The following is a 25,766-nucleotide window of genomic DNA, read 5'->3' as shown; positions in this document are numbered from 1 at the left end:
ACTGATCGGTACCAGAAATTCACTCAATCATATAAATGTCTCATCTAAAAATAAAAGCCAAATACACATTTCTTTGTTTCTTGCGTATATTTACAGTATAAATACTAATTTGTTTTCAAAGTACATATTCTTTTAACAATTAGCAAAAGTTATCTAGAATGGGACAGCAATTTAACGTAAAGCCTTTGTAGTAGTGATTAAGGAAAAAATAGAACTGTTTTGGGGATAAGGGATTCTAGAAGGAATATGAATGGGCATGATGATCTGAACTTGCTAAGGGAATGTGAAGCAGCTTACTCCGCGTTGCACTGCCGATACAGCATGTTAAAGGACTACTGTGTGAGACAGCAACCGGGATGGGGTGTTGTAAAAACTAAACCTGGGAGATATAAAAAAAGTACACATGCTTGCATAGTGCGTTAATCTTGAAGCTCAACATTTCATTCTCATTTTCAATAACTTAAATGAATAGTACTTAAAACACATCACACAAAATTAAAAGACTTGTGCATATATTTCAGATTTCAACATTAATGTCAAAAATACATAGTATGATTTTACATAGGATTTGTGCTACATTAGAACACTAAAGACAAACATCACTTGAGTAGTAAGGAAAACATTAAATATTAAATAACTGAGAAACGAAACGTGTAAACACTAATCTAACTGTGGCGGGGGTGGGGGGTGGTTTGCTCTTGCAATAAGTCCAGTGAAGTGGTTTCGACAGTACAAAAAGGGTTAGGACGTGAGTGTTTCCAGTCTCCTTGGAATATGTGGATCTCATCCCAGGAATCCTTTCATAAAAACTGGTCCAGGATAACAGGAGAGGACCCACTCTCCTGCTTGTTAATTTGGTACACTCCCTTCTACGCTATTTTTTACTTTCAAACTTGGGTACTGAGCAAATACTTTAAATTGTCACTCTTTATCAACATCTTGGTGAAAACTGAGGGTTTGTTGGCGATTCAGTGTAAGATTTGAGTTCATATGCAGCACCGCTATCAACTTCCATCGACTTTCTAGAGAACAGGAACCGTACATCTCTATGGAGGTAGATCTTTCCAGATTTAGAACTCTGGAACCTAAACAAAGAAACAACAAAATGATGCTTCATTTCAGGGAATTAGTGTTTAAAACAAACAAACCTGAGTAATTAAAATTTGAAAGCAGGAAGGATTAGTCTTGCTACAACATTAACAGTGCCTCTTTAACAAGATACTTAAAGTCTTATATTGCCAAAGCACTTGCTGCTATTTCAGTGCCTCTCCCTCACTATCCCTAAACATTCCATACTCCCTTTCCCCTCTTACAATGACAGAGGTGCTTCTTTTTGTAAATCTGGGTTTCACATGCAATCTGACTCTATATCCCTGACACCACAGCACATGCACCTTTCCTTACCTGTAGTATGCACTTTCAGTTCACGTCAGCCAATTACACTACATTTGGGCATCTTCTAGCTACAAAGAATGACCCATTTCACACAACTTGCCCTCCTACAATTTTGAGTACATTAAAATGGATTCCACACTTGGAAAGTCACCACAGAAAACTCTCAAGTTTTGAGACAATCACAGGATGAGAAAGGACTGCTACCACCAGTAGTGGCTAGCTAAATAAAGCCTAATCATCATTAGAAACCAAGAGGAAAGTTAGCAGTGAAATGAAAATGGTTATCAAAGCTGTATATGGGGCTTCCCTGGTGGCGCAGTGGTTGGGAGTCCGCCTGCCGATGCAGAGGACGCGGGTTCGTGCCCCGGTCTGGGAAGATCCCACATGCCACGGAGCGGCTGGGCCCGTGAGCCATGGCCGCTGGGCCTGCGCGTCGGGAGCCTGTGCTCCGCAACGGGAGAGGCCACGGCAGTGAGAGGCCCGCGTAACACACACACAAAAAAAAGCTGTATATGGAACTGTTTCTATCCTCTGCTAACAGCTTATAGCATAATACAGGGGGTTGGAGGCTTTAATCACATAAACTTAACTGGCAGATAGTCAAACATACCCTTTAGTGTTAATTTCTCTAGTTTCCCCTTTGCATAGCAGAAGTATCTGGGTTTGTGGATTTTATTCCCAAATTAGCTGAAAAATCTGGTGGTCAGTTGTATATATTAAAGCAGACCTCACACTGGCTCACTCTTTGATTCTTTCTGCAGTTTTTCACCTTCTCAACCTGAAGAAGAACATGGTGAGCTTTGGGAATTATGCCATGCCTTCTAAAGCAGTTTCTTTACAGCATTTAAGGTATCTAATCATTATGTGGAGATGACAAAAGCTGGGCTAGTTGACTTTTTGGCGAATGTTGGTTACATATGGCTAAGGCTGTTGTAACAGATTGAAGTTACCTCCTCCTGATGAATAGGGCCCCTTGGAGTAAGCAGTTAAGCTAAGATGAATTACTGTCACTGATGTGATTGAGGACTTCTTATGAACAACATCAGAAAATTATTAGGAATAGAGTTACAGGCAAAGGGCTACTGAGTTCTCTTCTAAGCAATACACTTGCTCATTGATCTTAAGAACTACACTAGGATTTCAGGGCTAAAAACCTTACCCTATGATGTTGGAAGCATGGACCTCAAGAGCAAACAAATGGTTTCTCACAACCTAGAGCTATTAGCTGGTAGTAAAAGTTTGAGGAAAATATATTTCTAATGGAATCACCAGAATATAAGCTGTATAAGAACAGAGATTTTGTCCCTGCTGTTTCCAAGAGTCTAGAAGCATGCCGGACACATCAATGTTTGTTGAATGAATGAATGAATATGAAAGTTAAGAATTTCCCTGTCCAACTCAGCAGCCACAAGCCACATGTGGCTACTGAGCACCTGAAATGTGGCTAGTTCAAACTGAGTACAGCAAAGGAATGTAAATATCTCATTAATAATTTTTATATAGATTACATATTCCAATTGTAACACTTGTATGTTAGGTTAAATAAAATATATTAAACCTCTGCTTCTTATTACTTTTTTTAATGTGGCTACTAGAAAATATAGAACTATATATATGGCTCATATTACAATTCTATTGGACAGTACTGGTTTAGACAACTGTGCTTCACTTCCCCCAGATATATTAGCATTGTTTTGCTATAACATCGTTTCCATTACACAGCTGTACATGAAAACTCCCCTAATTCAACAAGTAGTAATGACTGAAGGAAGATATGCCATGTGTTTTCTGCATCCTGGCATATCATAAAGAGTGTCGAAGTTAAGCAAATTCCAAGGGGCACTCGTCTAGTTAGAATGACAGTTTTTAAAAATAAACTAAAAATTTTAGAGTTTTCTTCTAAAGTAACGTATTTTCATATTCATTTGAAACATTACCTCAGATGTATGAGGTAGCGTAATAACCGTTCTTCTGTATGTCGGATGTTCTCTTTATTAACACTTCTCTTCATTTCTTGTTTAACAGGTACAGAAAAAGTTCTTTGTCGTAGGAATGTCTGATGATTGGCTGGCATATCTCGTAAGTCATATATCACAACAAACATCTTCACCACAGTCTTATTAGGATTAAATAAGGTCTGAAGAAACAATATAGAAATTATTCTTTAAAAACAGTGATTTGTTCATTTGATTCAAAATGATTGTGCCAATAATAAAATAGGCTTTTCAATAATAAATTAATCCCAGTGGATATAATTCAGTTTGGGGGAATAAAGTTAATAAAATTTCAGAAGTTTATGAAATGATATTCAATATTTTTTAATGGTTCAATTAGATTTTTTTTTATAGAAATAAAAGAAATAAAAGCTCCTGTAACAAATCAAAATCTTTAGTCACAAATCTCATATTAATAATAGATAATACATAACATTTACTCTTGTTCATATTTTAAGAAATGGTTCCATTAGATTAAGCAAAATACATCTTCACTGAATTAAAACATTCCAGTTCAACTACTTCAAACACTAGCTTTATTAAAATGAGTCAACTGAAAAATGCTCAAAATAGAATTTTAGTTTTCCTCACATCTTAATAGTGAATAAATAGAATTTTTTTTAAATAAAAAAATAAAATCTTGGTAAAACTAGACTTTGATATGATGTTTCAGGTACATATGGTTATTATAAAATTTAAAATATATTCTCAAAAAAGAGAATTTTTCTTGTTTGGAAATTTTTCCAAGTTTAGAAAATAAAGTTCATTATTATTAGTTACAAAGTAGGCTAAGTAATACTTCATGTTCTCACAGTTGGATTCATTTCAAACACTGCAGTGACACTAGACTTTTTTTTAAATCATCATCAATATCATAATAGACTGAAATTAAATTCAGTTGCTACTTGGCCATTAATAACTGAAGGAATATTATTTTTTAAAGTACTAATTTTTAAACAAAATTCCAAGCTGCTGATTTGACTTTAACCAAATTACCAACACATCAATAGGTAACTTGGTGCCCATGCTTTCAGAAGCTCATCCGTGGCACTGGACATCACTCACTGAATCAAAATGAGAAATATATCAATATTATGATCCAATTTTTGAAATCTAGTGAGTCTTAAGATTAAGGCTAATAATACATTTAACAACCACAACAACTAGCAAGCCAGGAATTCAAGCCATGTTTATACATGATTAAATTTATACAAGGAATGAAAGACATACCCAAATTTCAGATTTAAAATAGCCAGTAGAGTTGGTAGTCTTCAAACAAGGGGTAAATGTGCTGCCTCTGGGTTTATGCCTCATTATTATGACACCTGATAGCTAGCTTTCCAGTGACCCACACTTTCACAAGCGCTACAGAGCCAGAGGCAAGAGATCAGAAGATGATCACTCTTTTAGTTCAAGAAATCCATTCAACATAAAAATCTTACTTTAAAATGCAGTGATTTTTCCTTGGTAAAATTTATACGTATGTACATACATGCATATATATTGCCTAGTACTATGTTTCATTCCTGTGTGATACGAAATAAAAAAATGTACAGACTCTTCGCTATACTGGAACAATGAAGATGAGTAAAAGTGGTCCTTCGAAGCACTGATCACACTGAAGCCAAAGGTCATCAAAAGGCTTGCTGAATTAGACCAGATCCTTAGTGTGAGGAACTCAGCTAGAATCTTTTTTTTTTTTAATTTCAGCTTTATTGAGGTACAGTTGACAAATCTCAGCTAGACTCCTTCCAAGAGTTGCAAGAGCCAACACTGTAATAGACTTGCACGCTTACAGGATTATCCTGGGTCTGACTTGGAGATGAACTCAATCACAAACTGGTCTTGATATAAAATTACTCTTCTGAGAATCCTAGATCAAGGATGATGAAGGATTTCTGCTCTGGGCTAGTGGGGTTCTCCTAAGCCAAAACTAGATCAACACCTAGACCAAAAGGAAAGAGGCATTCTTTGCCCTGACATCTGTCGGACTGCATTTCTGCTTTGTGTAACCGTCTCATTAAATCAATTTTAGAAATTATTACAGTAGGGATAATATAATTTTGCTTCCCATGTTTCCCTGACAAAGCAATACTAATATTTGGGGTCTCCTTTTACATAGGTCAATCTCAATCCGGCTTATTATATTAAGTAGAAGGTACTGGTAACCTAAATTCTAATTATACTGAAAATAGCTCTATTTAAATTATGTTAACTGTCATACCTATTTTTCTAAAGCATTCACCTTGATTAGCTTATTAATGCTTTCCTTTTATGGAGGTCCCCAAATGGTCATTCCTGAGGCAGAGCAGGGAAACTCCAAACAAAGCTGCAGCCCCACTGTTACTTACCAAAGTTGTTGCAGCAGCAGTAGCAGGAGAAAGGGCTAAGTTCTATATGTATGTGAGAGAATGATTATTGCAATTGTAGGCTATAAAACACATACCACTTGTATTGTTCCTGAAGGAGGTACTCGATAACCCCTTTTACCAAGGGACTCTAAAGTAATCACACCCTTGAAATAAAAGAAGACAAACTGAGTACAAACTGATGCATATATATACATAAAAGACTAAAATAAGAATAATAAATCATGTAATTACTAACATTTCAGAATTTTATTTGTATGGAAAAACATTCACATTGAATTAATAGAGATACATTCTATGAATATGAAATAGTGAGGATCCCACCTCACTAGGAAACAATTTACTGTTCTTCCTAGAGATGCTTCAATAAACAATACATAACATCAATGACCATACTGCTTGAAATTAATATTAAGATATAGAAGTGAGAAGTTCTTTAACTAAAAAGGAAATAAAGGGAGATGACAGGATTATTCTCTTGTACCATGTGGGAGCAGGGAAGTGAAGCAAAACAATTTATTGGTCTTTGGACATACAGAAACTCAGGAATGAGGACTGATCCTAAGTCTTTCCCAAAAATGAAGTCAATTCTTCAGTCAGAAAGTTGTGCTGTTATATACGTATATGGACTTCTGACTAGAGACAGACCAGCATCATCAGCATCACCTGTGAACTTGTTAGAAATGCATAATTTGTGGCTTCTCCCCAGAGCTACCAAATCAAATCTGCATTTTAACAAGATTCCCCAGATGATATCATATGTATATTAAAGTTTGAGAGGCACTGCCATATTATATAAAATAGTTTTCTGAGAAAGATGCTGTAATCACTGCAGAAGTCGAAACAATGACAAACAGTATAAATTAAAACATGGGAAGCTAAGATTGAATGTGTGAAAGTTTCTAGATAACCAGGATGACCAAATTACTACAGGTGGTGACTGTGATACTTAATTCTTAGGTAGCTTTAAGAAACAAATGCTGATTCATTTAACTGGGTGAATAGTTTTCTTTTGAGTAGTTAAGTAGAATAATTGCATGCTCTACAACTCATGTCCCATCATTTTACACTGTACCTGCCAAAACGTGTCAACCTTATGTAAAAGTAAATATAAAACAGGACTGTCCCATCAGGCAACATCTGTTGGGTTGGCCAGGGGAGGCGGTAGGGGGTAGAAAGCAGTGGACAAAGGTAAAAGGGAAGGCCAGACTCTAATATGTGAATACCTAATCTCCAAGTGAACAGCAATTGACAATCAGAATATTAAATTAATACGTTAATAATGGAAAATGTTCATGGAAATGGGCACTGAAAAGACATATGTGGTTCTTAACAAATATGATTACATGGTCATTTAAAGCATGAAAACAGCATATCAACAAACTGCATCCCTAACCAAAACAGTAATGAAGCTTTAATAATTTTTCTCTTACAATCTTCTCTACATGAAAAAATGCTATGGTATATAATGCTCCTCTTCTTCCTAGTTCCAGAAAGAAAAAGCAGAATATATCTAAATAATAGCTACCTTTCTAATCACATTGCTCCAGGCAATATATTACTGTTTTTCCTTGCCATCCTCCGCTAAATATATATAAGAAAACTGGTGAGGGAAAATCTACTACCAAGCCTACACTTACTTCCTTTAATACAATACAACTCTAACAGATTTTAGAACATAATAACAGTAACTAAATCAATTTATAAAGAAAGAATATGGATAAAACTCCTCAAAGTTTAAGGCAACACTTTACAACAATTATTTCTAAGCAATATAAGACTAGTATTGGCAATGGCAAGTTAGGAATTTTGAAGAGATTGGGAAAGTATTTGGAATTTTATTTGTATTATTATTAAATTTATTATTATTTTTAAAATTTCATTATTTTAATTGGTTGGCATATTAATATTTCCACCTAGAAAGTTACTGTATTTAACATAAAGAAGAAAAATACATTTTCTTCTGGCATTTTAGGATGGAATAGGTAGATTAAGATGAACTAAATTTGGTCAAAATCTTACACAAAAAATTCTCAAGTGACTGGGGAATAGAGAATATGCAAAGCTAAGTAAAACTGAAGGAGGTATATCTTAATTTCGTTAATTATAAATAGAATAAAATATATAAAATATATAGTGCTGTTAATATGATCATAAAGCAAGTCATACCATGAATTTGCCACAGGCAAAACTGCTTTAGACCTTTCTGCCTGGTTCCACCGTGCAATAGTTTCTAAACAGTGAAATGTTGCCATATTACGTAACACTTGGAGAACATTTTTACTACTGACGTAGGATTGGAGAGAGACATTTATATGGCTTTGAGCTAGTCTAAAAGGAATTATTTAATGAAAAGCCCTGTACTATCTCTACTCCACAAAGACAGAATTCTCTGTGCTAAAATTTCACCCTTGCAAGTCATTTGTATAATTTGTCATGAGAGGTCCCAAGGTTATTATTAGAGTAACAAATAGGGGTTTGGTGTCTCAGCTCCACTGGTCTGTGATATGTACTATCTTATCAAAACATGATCAGACCTTTGAAAACAGACTAAACTACCAAAATACAAATAACCCTCCCTAGCGAATAAGATTAATTTGATTAATTTACAGGAGGAAAGATCCGTGGTCTAAGATTTGGACTGGGTCATTTGTAAAGGGAACCCATTCCTAATGAGTAAAAAAAATTACATATTGGAAAATTTATTAAAGAATATTATCAGAGAAAAGTAAGAAAAAGATTCTTAAAGGATAGACTAACTTAACCTAATTTAGACTCTTTTCAATATTTATTCAAAATCTGTGATCATTTGTGTGTGCTTTCTGGAGATAGAGTGATAAAATCCTTTATCTCTCTTTTTTTTTAAATTTAATTTAATTAATTTATTTTTTATACAGCAGGTTCTTATTAGTTATCTATTTTGTATATATTAGTGTATATATGTCAATCCCAATCTCCTAGTTCATCCCACCCCCTGACCCCCACTTTCCCCCTAAATCCTTTATCTCTTAATCCTTATTTTTTTAGATGTCAACCAAGGTCAAGAATTAATGTTATTTTGCTTTTTTAAAGCATAGTTCAAATTACCTCTTGCTCATGAATTTCACTCAAAGATAATTTTTTGAGCTGACTTTCAGCCAATTCACTCTTTAACTTGTTTCTAACTCATCCTAATGGTCATCAGGGACTCTGTACACTAATGACCTCAGGCCTTATCTTTCCATTCTTTATTACCATGTGCCAATAGAATACCTGAAACTAATGAGACTTCTTGATGTCCCAGTAAAGCAGAATGGCCATCTTTATACCTATATTCTTTTTTTTTTTTTTTCTGTGGTACACGGGCTTCTCACTGTTGTGGCCTCTCCCGTTGCGGAGCACAGGGTCCGGACGCACAGGCTCAGCGGCCATGGCTCACGGGCCCAGCCGCTCCGTGGCATGTGGGATCTTCCCGAACCGGGGCACGAACCCGTGTCCCCTGCATCGGCAGGCGGACTCTCAACCACTGCGCCACCAGGGAAGCCCTATAGCTATATTCTAATATTGTAAGCATTCCAGTAAGATACACATTTTTTCTGGTATTGAGCTTATCTCAATGATATTTTCCATTTTATTAATTATCTAAAATTAACAGTTATTTTTTCAAAATTATACTGGAAAGTGGATACATCTTTCTATGGTAAATGAGTAACAAGTGGTATATGTGATAACTGGGTAGGCTTGTGAAGAACTGGGTCTCTGTTTTTTATAACAACCACTGTTATGCATCTTTACAATTATGACCCACAAGTGTTATTATTATTGAAAAAAGAAAACTTTGAATAAATGACACCACTGTGCTTTTTAGATCAAAGTATGAAACACCAATCAGACTCTTGATTAAAATTTTCACCCTTAGAATGGAATAAGGCTTAACAACCTTCCGTGAACAAACTACATCAGTAATGAGTAGACTGCATTTAGGTCCCTAAAAAACTATAACTTCCCTTCCTCTGTTGTTTCTCAATTACGCAGAATTTGCTTTTCATAGTTTTTATTAATAACAAAAGACATTGTTGCTAATGTCCTTGAGGAACCTAGAAGGTGGGGGAGAGGGATATTAGAAAGGAAGCAATTGGGTCAGGGGATAAGTTAGGAAATTCAAGTAGCAAGACCAGAGCTGTATATTTCTATGCCTACCGCAATTTGTATTTCTCAAAGCAAGACCTAACATAAAAACCCAGATCTGACTCCATATTTTATACCATCAATGTAAACTTCTTACAGACTTGCACTGCTAGCCACTAACTTGTCTTTTGGAAAAGGGCTGATAGTAATCACACACCAGGACTTGGTATCATTTTTGCAGTTGAGGGCTTATTTCATCCTCAAATCCACTGGAATAAAAGATGGGAAAGATAAAATTATAGGATCCTAAGGCTCAAGACAGTGCTCTTATTCCTCTTAGCTATTTTACTCTCCACTAAAACATTGGCATGGAGTCAGAAATAGCTAGTATTCTAAAGAACCCTAGGATTGGAAAAAGAATGGTCCAAAGATAAACCAAACAGGAGAAAGGGGGTGAAAGGGCATCACAAAAGCCGTACATCACCAAATCTTTACCTAAACTCTACTGAGATGAGGATCATAGTGAAGGCAACACTGTTAGGACTAGAGTGCCCAGTAAGCACTTGAGAATCTGCGTGAACTCAGCAAGATATGGAATCACAGTGTCACTAACCAAAATTTTATCATTTTTTCATATTACATAGAAACAAGTAAATTTTCAGCACAATCCTCAAATGTAATAGAGGGTATCTGTTATTAGAGCTTGCTCAGAAAGAAGTTGTGAGGTGTTATTTTGGCATATTCATCTCTATGCAGCCTTCAATCCCCTCTTAGGAAATGCTTTATATTTTCAAGCATTGCACCAAAGTAGTACCTTTTTAAGCTTAAAGGTATTTGTCATTAAGATGGTTGATTTTAGCAGAAGAAGACAATTAAAAATACTTGCCATATAAGGAGAGGGAGCATTATCATCAGAAACACTGTAGAATGACACTTCAACTGGAAGAGTCAAATGAGTGGGGCAGAAAACACCACTTGCCCCTACCTCGGCAGTAAAGCCATCAACAATGCCGAGAGGATCTAAACGATAGTTCAAGACAGACTCCTGGAAGGCAAAGTAAAAGAATTTTTAAGAAATAAAATTTAAAAGTTAACACATTCATTCCTTCTTTCTATTTAAAGAAATATGTTAGTATGCTTTCTGGCACTAGAAAAGTGGTCGCTGCCATTGCCATGCCCTCATTTCAAATGTTCATCTGACCTGAAATCAACACCCTCCCAAATCAATCTTCTACCATCTTACAAAGTTTGGCCTCCTTACTATTCCAACCCACACTGAACTATCTTTGAACTTCACCATTATTTTGATATAATCGTTTAATGAGTTATTCTTATCTCTGTAAAGAAAATATGCTCTACCAGAGCAGGTATAATATCAGAAATTTTCTTATTCCTCAGAGTATATTTCTACTGTTAGCCACAGAGAAGCAATTGAAAACTTGTTAACAGGTCATATACAGAAGTTCCAGGGCTTCCCTGGTGGCGCAGGGGTTGAGAGTCTGCCTGCTAATGCAGGGGACACGGGTTCGAGCCCTGGTCTGGGAGGATCCCACATGCCGCGGAGCGGCTGGGCCCGTGAGCCACAACTACTGAGCCTGTGCACCTGGAGCCTGTGCTCCGCAACAGGAGAGGCCGCAATAGTGAGAGGCCCGCGCACCGCGATGAGGGGTGGCCTCCGCTTGCCACAACTAGAGAAAGCCCTTGCACAGAAACGAAGAACTAACACAGCAAAAATAAATAAATTAATTAATAAACTCCTACCCCCAACATCTAAAAAAAAAAAAGAAGAAGTTCCATCAAAAGAGAAAGCCAAGTACTCATAACTTTAACTGAAAAACAACTGCCTCTTAAAAATTGTTGTTGGATGTGACATATGTTTTATTGTTTAATTTAAGAAACAGTAAATACACATTGGGAAAAAATTTAAAAGTACATAAATACAAACAATAGAGAAGCTCCTTATCCATCTCTCCCAAGTTCATTTGCTGAGGAAACCACTTTTAACAATTTAGTGTTTATCTTTCCGGGTATGAGAAACATGTTAAACCTTTCACAAGCTCTCTTTCCTATACATATATCAACACATATATGCATACATCAAGAAATGTGAGTAACATTTCTTTGATTCAGGAATTCTTAGAAAAGAAACACTCCAAGCCCTCATGAGTCTAAATTTGAAAGTGGCATCAGCAATTCTCAAGTCCCGTGTCAAAAAGACCAGACCAAGAGACCTACGTTACAACGAGCCTTCTATATCTCCCTCCTGCCCTGCAATCAATCCAATCCATATCCTGCTGATGCGACCTCTCAAGTCTCACAGCCTCTGCTCTCTCAACACCAGTAACCTAGCTCAGACCCTCATAACCTCTCCTCTGAACAAATGCAATACCCTCTAACTAGTTATTCCATCTTTAGTGTATCATCTGTATTACTGCCAGAGTTTAAAAAAAAAAAAAAAAGTCTTACGTTACCCACCAGGTTAAAACTTTGTGTTTCTTGATGTCCACAGGATGAAGTCAAATATTCACAGCATGGTATGTAAGGCCCACCCTACATCTCTTACCACAGCTCTCCTCACTTGCACGCAGTCTTATACTCCAGTTCTGGATGATGCTTTTCAATATCACCATGCTCTTTTACTACTTTTACCCATATGCCTTTGCACATGTAGCTCCCTTTGTCTAGAATCCCTTGACACTTCTCACACAATTTACTTGGCAAATTCCTACTCATCTTTTGTAACTAAGCTCAAATGACAGCTCCTTAGTAAAACTTTCCCAGTCCCTTAGCAGAGAGAACAAATATATGGAGACTAAGAAAATTTCTATTACAATGCTAATTACTTCGGTTTATAGAGTATTTATATGTCCAACTTCTCCAGCAGACTGTAAACTTCTCTAAGGCAGGAAGTTTATTATTTAGCTTTATATTCCTAGCATACAACATGACACATAGTAGGTACTCAATAAATGTTTCTTAAATAAGAAAAATGTTCTAAGGATGTATGAAAATTTCAGAAAAAGAGCACAAAAATGCTAATAGATAAGGCCAATGATCCAATGTAGTCTATGACTTTATTCAGATTTTTGTGACTTTAAACGAATATATTGTACTAGCATGCATGTTAGGCCCTACTGAGTGCAAAACTACAAGAAAAGGAAATAAAAGGCATATAAATTACAAAGTAAGAAATAAAACTGTCCCTATTTGTAGATGATGTGGGAATCTACATACAAAAATCCGCCCCCTCCAAATCAATAAAATTAATAAGCAAGTTGAGCAAGGTCATAGGTGATTATATATGTTTATACATGCATATATATACATACACACATACATATATATATATATATACACACACACACCCATACATATAAAATCACTTATATATATATGTATATTTTTAGCCCCAACTCTCAGCATGCAGGATCTTAGTTCCCCAACCAGGGATCCAACCCATGCCCTCTACAATGGAAGCATGGAGTCCTAACCACTGGGCTGCCACGGAATTCCCTAAAATCACTGTTGGGAATGTAAATTGGTACAACCGCTGTGGAGAACAGTATGGAGGTTCCTTAAAAAACAAAAAATAGAAGTACCATATGCCCCAGCAATCCTACTCCTAGGCATACACCCAGAGAAAACCATAATTCAAAAAGATAAGTGCACCCCAATGTTCATTGCAGCACCATTTACAATAGCCAGGACATGGAAGCAACCTAAATGTCCATTGACAGGGGAATGGATAAAAAAGATGTGGTACATATGTACAATGGAATATTACTCAGCCATTAAAAAGAATGAAATAATGCCATTTGCAGTGACATGGATGGACCTGGAGATTGTCACACTGAGTGAAGTAAGTCAGACAGAGAAAGATAAATATCATGTGATATCGCTTATGTGTGGATTCTAAAAAAAGGGTACAAATAAACTTATCTACAAAACAGAAGTAGAGTTACAGATGTAGAAAACAAACTTATGGTTACTGGGGGGTAAAGGGGGGGAGGGATAAATTGGGAAACTGGGATTGACATATACACACTACTATATATAAAAGAGAGAAAACAGATAACTAATTAGGACCTACTGTGTAACAGAGGGAATTCTACTCAATACTCTGTAATGGCCTATATGGGAAAAGAATCTAAAAAAGAGTGCATATATGTATATATATAACTGATTCACTTTGCTATACACCTGAAACTAACACAACATTGTAAATCAACTATACTCCAATAAAAATTTTTTTTAAATGTCATTTACAGGTTCATGTTTAAGATTGTTTTCTAATTGAAGACAACTAAACCCTTGATATACTTGATCCCAAGTAGAAGAGTCATTACATAAAGCAGCACATGTATCAGAGACCTTTAACCATTTGATTTTTTAAAAATAATCTTATTTTATAATAAATTTAGATTTACAGAGAAGTTGCAAATATAGTACAAAGAACTATTTGATTTCGAAAATCAGCCTCCTTGATCATGAATCAGCTGCTATCAGCCCACCATCATCCTTCCTGGGTCCCAGAGCCAGTTTTACCAGGTAAGAGGGTGTGGTCAAGTCTATTTTCCAGCTCGAGTAACGGATACCTCCATCCAACCTGATTTCACCTAAGTCCTGCATCTCCTCCACCAGCTACCCAATTCTAAAATGTCACTGCCAACAATTCTCCCAACTTTACTTCTCATGAAAAGGAAAGGAAAAAGGGATAAGGAAAAAAGAAAAAGGGAAAGGAAAGGAAAGGAGGTGATTTCAAGGCTTCAGAAAAATGTAATCCATTTATTTCCTTTTTAAGAACAAATGACATAAATGACACCATGGGTCTAGGTTAGGAAACTTCAACTCTTAAAATAGTTTCAAAAAACATTACCTCAAAATTTCCTAAGAGACTAAGACTTGTTATAGGTGGAGCACTAGAACTCAGAAATGGTTTTTCATGAATATCTGGATCATCTTCAATGTTTAAACATGGTCGAGGACTATTTAAAAAAAGAACAAATCAGCAAATGGACATATTAACAATAGTATTTTCTAATTCACTTTTGTACAAATTAAACTAGGAGGATCTGATCAATTTTACTTAAACTACCATAATAAAAAATTGATGTAACCAAATTTTAAGATATGAAATATCTCATTTTAAATTCCTGATTAGATTTTATAATCTTTGTTATAATATTTGATAAAGAATATAAATAATATCCTAGGTTTCAAGGTGGAATTTATAACATATCACATAGCAGCATCTACTGGAAATATATAATATTGTAATGCAGTCTTCTATATCAATCTTCATTTTAAGTTAAAAATTAGAATACAAAGGCAAACTTATGTGACTAAGGAATATAATGAGAGTATTATTTGTCAACATGGAACAAATTGCCAAGGCTTTTTTGCAAAGGAGTATAAGACAAAGGAGGAGGTGAATGACCAGAAACAGACAAACCCACTTAAATGTTAAAACCAATGTAAGTGTTTGTTTATCATAATGACCACTGTATAGTTAGTTACTCATCATCTTAATTTCTCCCTCACTCATCCTTAATAACTGTATGTGTGAAATCATCTTGAAATGATAAACTGAAAAATGGGATTCCTGTTCAAATTTTGATTTTCAGAGTCAACATTATTTACTGTGAAAGGCTAGAGTTTTGTGCAAGATTATTTCATATACACTAATGAATTTTAAGATAAATACCTTCTAGATGATAAGCTTTTCAGATGCAGTAATGAAGAATCCAGATTAAAGCAACCTGATTGTGCCTTTCTTTGAGGAACCTAAGGTTAAAATAATCACTTGTTAGGTTTCAAAAGAATTTCAGACTATAATTTTTTTCTTGAATTGATAGAATAATTTTCAAATGAAAGCTAAGCATATCTTAAAAAATAATAAAACTTCTCTCCTAATAGCTTATTAAAATCATGCTCTTTATTACATATTGTCCCTATGTCCTCATTTTATTAACTAGTTTGGAAAAAAAGATGATTAATAAAAGCACTTTTACTAGGTTTTGATTTTTTTCTTTTTTTGGCCAACTGCACTTCGGGATCTTAGTTCCCCAACCAGGGATTGAACCCTGGCCACAGCAGTGAAAGCGCGGAGTCTAAATCACTGGACTGCCATGGAATTCCCTCGGTTTTGATTTTTTAAGAACCAGAACCAGTTTTTTCTGAAACCAAATCTTACATGTAATCCCAATATATAATATAATAAGACTTTTACTTTTTACTTTATATACTTCTGTATTGATGGGGTAGGAATAAATGATTAATAGCTTTACAATAAAAGTGGGGGAAAAAGAATTAAATGGCGATGGGAGTCTGGGGTCCTGCCAACTCTACTGTTCTTTTAACCATCCCTACCCGACTGCACATTTCCAAGAACCCTGGCTGGGGCTTCACAGAGAACAGGTTTGAAAAATACTACTGTGGATTTTTAACCACTATTGTATACCAAATTACATTTAAGACAAACCACCAACTAGCTAAAAATAATCTAAAAATGAAAGACCCAAGTGTAAATTAAAGGTAAAATCACATACAACATACAAGTTAGACGGATTTGTCTTTAGAATTAATGTTAAATATGTATAAAGTATCTGAGTGATTGGTCTAATTTGTGACTAAGAAACAGATGATACTGAAAGTCTAAACAACCTCAATATTTTTAAGAGTTGTACAAGCGCACCATTCTATATTTTGGAGTTAGAACTTAATGTGAAATATTCAATCCAAATTCTCATGTCTTCAATTCAGGAAAGTTTTCTACTTTCATTTCTTCCAGTACTGCATTTTCCTCATTCCATCTAGCCTTCCTTTTGGAATTTCTACTAGGCTTATACTGAACATCTCATTTTATCCTCCAGGGCTCTTTCATATTTTACCATCTCTCTTCCCTTCTGCACTTTATTCTAGGTGCTTTCTTAATACGTGTCTATCCATTGACTAAATCTCTATTCAGCTGATTCCAGTCCACCATTTAATCCATGTGTATGTGTATGCACACGTGTGTGTACACTTCAATTATATTTTTCATATTTTTAATTTCTATTTTTCCAATCCCACATGTTCTCTTATCTCAGTTCCCTGTCTTTATCTTCATTTATCTCTTGGAACATACATTCACTCATTCATTCATTTATTTATGTTAACATCTTTATTGGAGTAATTGCTTTACAATGCTGTGTTAGTTTTTGCTGTATAACAAAGTGAATCAGCTATACATAAACATATAACCCCATATCTCCTCCCTCTTGCATCTCCCTCCCTCCCACCCTCCCTATCCCACCCCTCTAGGTGGACACAAAGCACCAAGATCATCTCCCTGTCTTGTCTTGAAACATTTTTAAAAGAATTATTTCTGATTCTCTTTCAAGTTGCTCTGATAACAGGATGCCTAAATATGAATTTTCTCACTTCTTGCTGATTCTTTTAAGGTGCTTTGTAATTTTAATCCCCCTGAGATCATCCTCAGTAAGAGTTATCTTCCATGAAAATAAATCCTTGGTGCCATGGGTAATAGATGTGGGATAGTTTCATGTTTTCTCATAGACAGCACAAATTCAGAACCCCCTAACCATGGGTGACTTAGGCTTAGGTCCAAATTCTTTTGGGGGCTTCTTTTCCCATCTACTCTATCCCTCCTATTGCACCCCTTAAGTAAATAGGTGATTTCTTTTCTCTTCTCCCATTTCTAGAATGGCAGTCCTCACCTGTTTCTGGCTTTATGGAGTTTGGTTTTAGGTCCCAGCTACAACCAGTGTAGACCTGACTCCTGATCCAGCAGGAGCATTAAACCCTAGCACTATATTAGATTTAGATATCCTAGAAGGTCATAATTTGCCCCATGTTAGTTTCAGAGATTTATCTTTCTTGCTCTTACACTATATTATGTATTTAAAAGTTGTGTTATATTTTGTCCAGGATTTTTGTGTTTGGGAAGGAGGAAGGATCTTCTTGTATTAACTCAGTCCACCATATTGAACAGAAGTCTGTAGTGCTTTTTACACCAGCATGATGCTATAAGTTTTTTCCTCATCACCTGGGCATTTTGAAAGCACCTCATATGTAGGTCAAACATTTGGGGTTATTTTAAATTGTTTAGAATTCAACTTCCCTAAAATAAACACCTAAGGTCCAAGTTACAAATTTAAAACTAAATCTCTTATTCAAGAATTAATTTTTGAAAATATGCCAGATATTGCATGCTTTGAGTTTACTTAAAAAAACTCACATAAAAACAAAAATTATGTCAATAGCAAAAATAAACATGTTTTTAGTTTACTAGGATATTGACTGCTTACCTCTCGTTTAACTGAAATGGCAGCTTTAGCGACTATCAAATGCTTACCAGGAATGATATTAATCATCTTCCCAACACTAAGGTGGACATGATCACCCCTTTTTCAGATGAGGAAACTGAGGCTCAGAGAGACAATATTTCTCACCTAATGTCACACAGCTAGGGTGAAGTCAGCGTGATGCCAAAGCGAGGTTCTTAACCATCACACTCAGATCTATAAATTTATTAGTAAATGTAGAGTGGGGAAACTTATATGTCTCAAAATAAGAAGATTAACTGTACAGGTCGCAAGTCAAAGACAGCCACAAATTTGATTCCCAGATGATTCAGCTGGTGGTGTCAACCAGCCACAGTACTATGATACAAATCTATTTAGAGAAAATCCACTTTACACTAAGTATTTTCTTTACATTAGTGAGAATCAATATGCTGGACAAAAGAATTTCAGAGAAATTTTATAATCCTAATACAATAAAGTCATTTTTATTCATTTTTTCTGCCTTTTTCCATATTAACATTTAGCTATTAAATGTATCAAAAAATAAAATATTTTCCCACTAGAAATTTATTTTGAAGGTATTTAAATTTTTTCAATTAAAATTTGGATAAAGTGATTTGCAAACATTTTACATGTTTTGCAAGTCTAAACATAAATTAAGAGAAAAACACTTACAGGACTGGAAAGAAGAGGCAATCCAGTTCGAGGATGAAAGGCTCTGGTTGAGGTTCCATCCAAGGAATGAAAATTATGTTTCTGCCAGACACTTGAGTGTTTAAGTGGTATAGTTCTCTGCTAGGAAAAGATTTAGATTTTAATGGCAATATTTAAAACTTTTTTGTTTTTAGATTTATTCTTAACATGTACTGAGGTATTACATCCTTGGTGGTAAAGCTAACAACCTATATAACTATCTATACACACATATATATATACACTTTAATCAAAAAACAGTGTTTAAGAGTTTTTTCTAAGATGCTGAATAAACTCAAATATTCTAAAAAAAGTATGTCCAAACACAATTGCCTTATCAACATATTTATCAAAACTCAGTCTGGGCTTCCCTGGTGGTGCAGTGGTTAAGAATCCACCTGCCAATGCAGAGGACAGGGGGTTCAATCCCTGGCCCGGGAAGATCCCACATGCTGTGGAGCAACTAAGCCCATGTAGCACAACTACTGAGCCTGCGCTATAGAGCCCACGAGCCATAACTACTGAAGCCCGTGCGCCTAGAGCCCGTGCTCCGCAACAAGAGAAGCCACCGCAATAAGAAGCCCTCGCACCTCAACCAAGAGTAGCTCCCGCTCACCACAGCTAGGGAAAGCTCACGCACAGCAATGAAGACCCAATACAGCCAAAAATAAAAACAAATAAATAAATAAGTTTATTTAAAAAAAAAAAACTCAGTCTATCATCTAGTAAGCTAACATTCAATTCTTTTAATCTGTGAAAAAACTCACAGAAAAAATTAGTAAAATATTCTAAAATATAAAACTATGTCAGTAGCAAGAGCCATTCTCAGAAAATATAATTTGGTATAGCATGATACAAAAATTTAAATGTGAATTTTAAAATATACTTAACACAGTCACAGTATCATGTTTTTGAAGATATAAGAAATAGACTAATTCTTAAGAATTTAAAATGGCAAGTTTATACCCAGAAATAAAAAATGCATAAAAACACATGAATAAAAATCAGAGAATAATAATTGGGGTCCTGGCTCTACCATTTACTAGCTTTATGACCTTGGGCAAGTTACTTAACCTCTCTGGGCCTAGAGTTCTCATTTGTAAACTGGAGTTAGTAATAGCACCTAACCTCAGAGCGTAGTGAAAGGATTTAGTAAGCCAGCATGTATAAAACATTCAGAAGAGTGCCTGGGCACCCAGTGAATGCTATATAATTATATTTAAAATGAGTGTATGAAAAAACAAATATTAGTGGCTTGAAAAATACCATGGTCAAAGTAAGTCTCCCTATTAGGTACCAGAAAGGATCATGAAAAGCTAGTATTCTTAAGGCCAGGGTAGGTTTTTGAGACAATTATAGTTTTAGGAAATTGGAAACTGTCATTTGATTAAACCCATGTGTTAGAAAGAGATCGTCTGTTGAAAAATATTAATTGCAAACATGGCATACTTTTAAGACTCTAATTTGTATGATAAAGAAGATGAATCAAGGTCATTCAGATTTGGATCGAGGCAGTTAAGTAGTTTTCCATATAACTGAGATATAAATTTGTGATATTTCTTGGAGAAATAAAGGAAATTTAAGCCTAATAATAATTTTCTAAAGTTAAAAAGTGATTTGGTGGACAAATAAAATGGAACTAACTTAAATATCTTTGATTTAGGTAGTGCATTAAAAGCTTACAAAATGTTTAAAGATCTGTAATTTGATTATCACCACAACTATAAGCAAAAGATATTCATCGTTCTTATTTTAAAATCGAGGAGACTGAGGGTTTTATAAGTTACATGATTTATTCAGCTTCACTCAAGGACCAAATTGTCAGGACTGAAACTTGGGTATTCTGACCAACAGCCCAGTGATTTCACTATAGATATTCCTAGGCATAACACAATGGGCACACTGCTTGTAGGCCAGAGCTGCTATCAAACAATACCTTAAGCTATTGATACAAGTTTCATTTCTGACTCTTATTTACTCTCCAGCAACTGTTCACAGTATTAAAATAAACAAAAAAAGGCAACAGGAAGAATTTACCTAGCATTTGCTCTGAAGTGGGTGGGTTTTTTACAAGGATGTTTATTATATCAGACAGTGAGTTTTATAGATAATGGGCATCTTGAGCCTAACTAGATCTCCTGTAAACAAAGTTCAAACCATAACAAATGTTTGAGGATTATATTTGAAATGTTAGATATTACCTACCAATACCTCTTTATTTTTCAGTCGTTCACACGTAAACAAACAGTCTTTTATATTCTTCCTCTGAGAACAGTTTTGAGATTTTTCATCAACTGGATCTTCTTTCTTATCCTGTTCATTGTTTAATTGGTTTGGCTTTTTGCATTTGAAGCCTTCACTATCTTTATTGAGATAATTTTCTATACTATTAAGTTGAGTATTTTGTTCGCATGACTTAGGCTTTTTTGAGTCTTTATCTGAGCACTCATTTGCATGTTTCTTCAAATATCCAGACATTTCCAACACAGTAACATTTATTTTCGAGTCACTTTTTTTTGAATGATCAAACTGGTGATTGTTAAAAGATTCTGGATTATAATTTTCATTTATTATTATTTTGTCCTTATACTTATTTGTGCAAATCTGTTTGTCAATACTGTTACATTTTGAATACTGTTTATTGATTTCATTGTCAATTTCTTGTTCCTTAAATTGACACTCAGAAAGTGTGTTTTCCAATCTGATTGTGAAATCTAAGTTATCTTCTTTGCAATGAGATATATTTGAAGGATTCATTAAACCAGTGGCTTTGTTCTGTGTCTCTTGAAATGTACTTTGGATTTCACTAGGATTGCTCTGATGCAGATTTCTTCTTGTTTGAGGTTTCAAAGAAGGCTTGACATTACTATTGCATTTAAAAGAACTAAAATGTTTATTAGGTGTTAAGTGTTTCCCTTCACTGATGTTATCTAACAAGGAAAATTTTGTATCAGAAATGGAAACAGAGGTGTCATCCTTGTTTTTCTTCAACAAATTTCTGTCTTCATAGGAACTCCTAAACACTTTAGAAGGAACTGAACTGGAGTCCTGCATGTTGAATGATTGCCGGGGCATGTGAGGTGCTGTTGGATCAATGTGTTCCAAGTGCTGAGCAATCCTTGCAATGACATCTTGCCGCTCCTGGAGTAAAGAGCTTATCAAAGGATTAATCTCACCAACAGACTGATCAGAATGAACACCATTACTAATGCAAGTGTCACTTCGAGGAGTTTCCGGTTTTACTCGAATTTTCCCTTCATTGGTGTCTTCTGAGGAGGTGAGCTCTGGATTACCAAAAGAAATGGAGAACGTTTCTTTACATTTTCTCACATTTTCATTTTCTTGTGAAACCCGGAAAAGCTTTGAATTAAGTGAACTAGATTCTTGTGTATTAAGTGGATGTCCAGAAACATGTGAAATGCTTGGATCACAATGAATCAAATGCTGAGCTATTCTTGCAATAACTTCTTGTCGCTCCTGAATTAAAGAGCCTATTAAAGGATTAGTCTCACCAACTGACTGCCAGGAACTCTGGCGGCTAGATTCACTAGAATCAATCACTGAAAATGATTTTAAAGTTCTCACTGATGTTTCATGTGACTTTTTATCTCCTATACCACTGAAGCCCAGAATATTGCCTTGAGATGTTCCATAGTCAGATTTACCACTAGTGCCCGGATATAGTTTGACATTTTTGACAGCTGCAGTATATTCTGGAGTTGTGCCATTTTTTGCATGTAATATTATGCTTTCGGGTGCCATGGTCCAAGTTTGTTTGCTACACAGACGCTGTGAACTGTTTGTACTACATTGCTCTGCTTCAGTAGAATTTCGGTGCTGATGGGTTTTAAGTTCATGGTCTTCAACTCTTTTCTCATAAAGGCCAATATTAGTGTGAATACTACAGGTCAAAACTGGATAATTAGATTGTCTGGGCAAGGACTGAACACTGACTTTCAAGGCCACATTGTGAGACACATTGGGAACAGGAAACACATGTTCAATTGGAGTTTGTGAAAAATTCCACTGTAGGTCTACATCAGCAGCACTGATTCTAGAATCACACAGAAAAAAATGGCATCAATGGATTATAAAACATATCATTATTATATGTTATTTTAAAAATGTTAAACAGTCATATACTTACCTTTGTTTGCATTAATTACTATTGAGATTTTCTTTTAACCTACTTTACCATGCATGTCATTCTAACAAAACCAACATAAACAGATTATACCTGGAATGGAGACCATCTTCTTTCTAAGAACACTGTTCTATTAAAGCATTAAAGCTCAAAAATACTATAATTTAAAATTAGTTGTCAAAACAGAAAAAAGGACTTTCCATTTACTACTAAATAAATGGATTCAGCTAATTCTGTTGCGCATGGTGATTAAGAGATACTCTCTATCTCACGGCCACCTGCCTAAAGAGACAGTTAATACAGTTGTTCAGCAGCCTGTGTGTTTATAGTTTTCAGGATCTAAAAATTAAGTCTACCATTATGGAAATTCAGCAACCCAGAAAGTTTTTCCACTTTATTTATAATGGTGGTACATTCTCATTGTTAGTTCTGTGAAGTAAGCTGAAAAGTTCTCTGAAAACTATTCTACACCAGATTTAACCCAAGAAGCAAAATGCATACTGAGTCATATCTAAATTTCTCTAACTTGTTTTGAAAAACAAGTAAATTTTTAAATTTTTAATTTCAGTAAATTTTGTCCCCTTATATTTAGAAATGAAGGATATAAACTGCCTAAAAGGTAAAATGTCATTCAGTAGCTAACCACTGTAGCTGAATACACATTGTCCTTTTTCTGCCCTAGACATACCTGTAAATAATATTTCGTGGAATAGCACCATGAGAAACACTCAGCCAAGCACTTAATTGAGAAAAAAACACAAATGAGCGGACAGCCAATAGGAGAGTCTTCTCTTCAATAAATCGATCGCCACTCCTAAGGGAAGTAAAAAAGCATCATCTAAATGTCAACAAGTACAAAATGACTAAATTTTAGAAAGATAAAAGCTGAAATAAACATATCACTCAGGACATGTGCTTTCAAGAGTATAGGAGTGCATTTACCAGTGTCACTTGAAGTCACACAAGTACTAAATATGTAAATTTTACTACATAAATAGAGGAACTCAAAGATATGATATATTATTAAAATAATTTATAGAAAGTAATGGAAAACCTGATTTACAAAGGACAACTTCAAACTCAGTTCAACTTACTGTCGAGGAACTGGCTCCAATATCCATCTTTCTAATAATAACGCATCTTGCTTAATTGCAGGATCATTTAGATCAATCCCTTCTGTGGTGGGCCCATCGTCACTGTAGCAGCAATCTGGTAGTAGCATCACTTCCACCATGATTGGAAGGTTATTCTTCCACAATAATGTGACCTCAGACCTAGTTCGTCGGGCTTGGCGACACTTGGAGAAGATGGAGATAAGCAAAATGGCTCAAGAGCCCACCCAATTTTATATTTAAATTTGAAAAATATAATTGTAAAGCAGACATCTGTATGAAAATGAGTTGCCTATTGCAGGGCTCAGCTCAGGCTTGTCTGCCTATTTAGGTTTCCTCATTAAACAATGCATCAGCACTAGGAGCTCTAGAGTGTGGGGATTAGTAGCAAACAACAATTATGATGCAAATTTTCTCCGGGGAGGATATCTTTGCTCTATTTTGTGGAAAAAGAACTGCCAAGCCCAATGTCTGACAGGCCTCAAGATGGCCCAGCCTCGCCTCATTTGTTAATTACATCATCATTAATTAGAGGAAAGATTCATTCTAAGATCAAAATATTAAAAACTCATTTTCATTAAACACTCAAAGTAGACAACATTTTTAGAAGTTTAAAATTTTGGACTACAGTTAAGAGACTAACTGGGAGAAAAATCCTTACAGCAAATTATACGCTACATATCAAAATAAATATTTTTAACAGTATTCTACAAAAACATTAATGATAGCAAAAAGTATCCTCCCATTAAAAAGGGGAAGGATATAAGAGGGGAAGTGATTAATGTGGGGAAAATAATTATGAACATCAATCTATTAAATAAACAAGAACACAAAGTTGATGAACCGGGGCTGAGACTAAAACTAAAGAAAAGCTAATTCATAGTAACAAAGATAATCTTAAATCTGGTGTGTGTGGAGGCAGGTATGAAACTGGCTGCCCACCTGCCTGCTGATGGAAAAGCTACCTACTGTGGCCTTTGAGAGCCTTGTTTACAGCCAAAATTATTAGCTGCAGTTCAGGATTAGTACCTTTTCTTTATGTTGTGACCGATTTTATACTTAAATGTGAACATTATAATTGTGATTTAACAAAGTCAATGACAGAATTTAAACAGGTTTATATAAAAGATAAAAAGCATTCAAAATACAATTCTCACCTGGGCCAGCTTATCACTACATTCATGTTTGCTAGTTACTGGGTAACAGGACTGTGCTGGAGGGCAATGGAAACTTTCCGTCCGACCTTTAACAGAACATTCAGGTGTTCGTCCTTCTGTTATTAACAAGGCCAGAGAGACCAAGAACTCCTCTGCATCATATTCAAAATATTCATCCAGACTATCTGGTATCAAAAGAAAGAAAGAAAGAAAGATGGGTCCTTGCTTTAAGGTATTCTTGACAAGAACTCTTTTTTTTTTTTTAACATCTGTATTAGAGTATAACTGCTTTACAAGAACTCATTTTTTTATGTCTAAAATAACTAATGCCATAGCCCAAATTCAAGTATATTCACTAACAAAGAGTGAAAAGAGAATAAAAGTGAGGCAATTAAAATACAATAAACTATTGGTACTTCCCTGGTGGCGCAGTGGTTAAGAATCCGCCTGCCAGTGCAGGGGACACGGGTTCGAGCCTTGGTGCGGGAA

General features: G+C 35.2%; 1 protein-coding gene across 9 annotated transcripts in view; it reads right to left on the bottom strand.

The window, feature by feature from the left end:
* Window positions 1–495: 495 nt before the first annotated feature.
* The window catches only part of FAM214A (family with sequence similarity 214 member A), a 96,738-nt gene continuing 71,467 nt past the window's right edge, over window positions 496–25,766 (bottom strand). For 4 of the 9 annotated variants that reach the window (XM_032621947.1, XM_032621948.1, XM_032621949.1 and 1 more), the window contains exons 3-13: window positions 25,278–25,462; window positions 24,103–24,305; window positions 23,697–23,822; window positions 21,070–22,918; window positions 18,847–18,966; window positions 15,570–15,649; window positions 14,742–14,850; window positions 10,752–10,910; window positions 5,836–5,904; window positions 3,333–3,532; window positions 496–1,085 (exon numbers count right to left, since the gene is read on the bottom strand). In XM_032621947.1, coding sequence (XP_032477838.1) covers window positions 932–1,085; window positions 3,333–3,532; window positions 5,836–5,904; window positions 10,752–10,910; window positions 14,742–14,850; window positions 15,570–15,649; window positions 18,847–18,966; window positions 21,070–22,918; window positions 23,697–23,822; window positions 24,103–24,305; window positions 25,278–25,462 — 3,254 coding nt within the window. In that variant the 3' untranslated portion in view covers window positions 496–931. Of the gene's footprint in view, window positions 1,086–3,332; window positions 3,533–5,740; window positions 5,905–10,751; window positions 10,911–14,741; window positions 14,851–15,569; window positions 15,650–18,846; window positions 18,967–21,069; window positions 22,919–23,696; window positions 23,823–24,102; window positions 24,306–25,277; window positions 25,463–25,766 lie in introns of those variants that run through there. The other 5 variants (XM_032621951.1, XM_032621953.1, XR_004348329.1 and 2 more) reach the window with 5 other exon arrangements.

This window comes from Phocoena sinus, chromosome 2 (genome assembly GCF_008692025.1).
Source record: "Phocoena sinus isolate mPhoSin1 chromosome 2, mPhoSin1.pri, whole genome shotgun sequence".
Taxonomy (NCBI): Eukaryota; Metazoa; Chordata; class Mammalia; order Artiodactyla; family Phocoenidae; genus Phocoena; species Phocoena sinus.
Note: the sequence above shows the minus strand (reverse complement) of the source record. Positions and strands in the feature narration are given on the sequence as shown.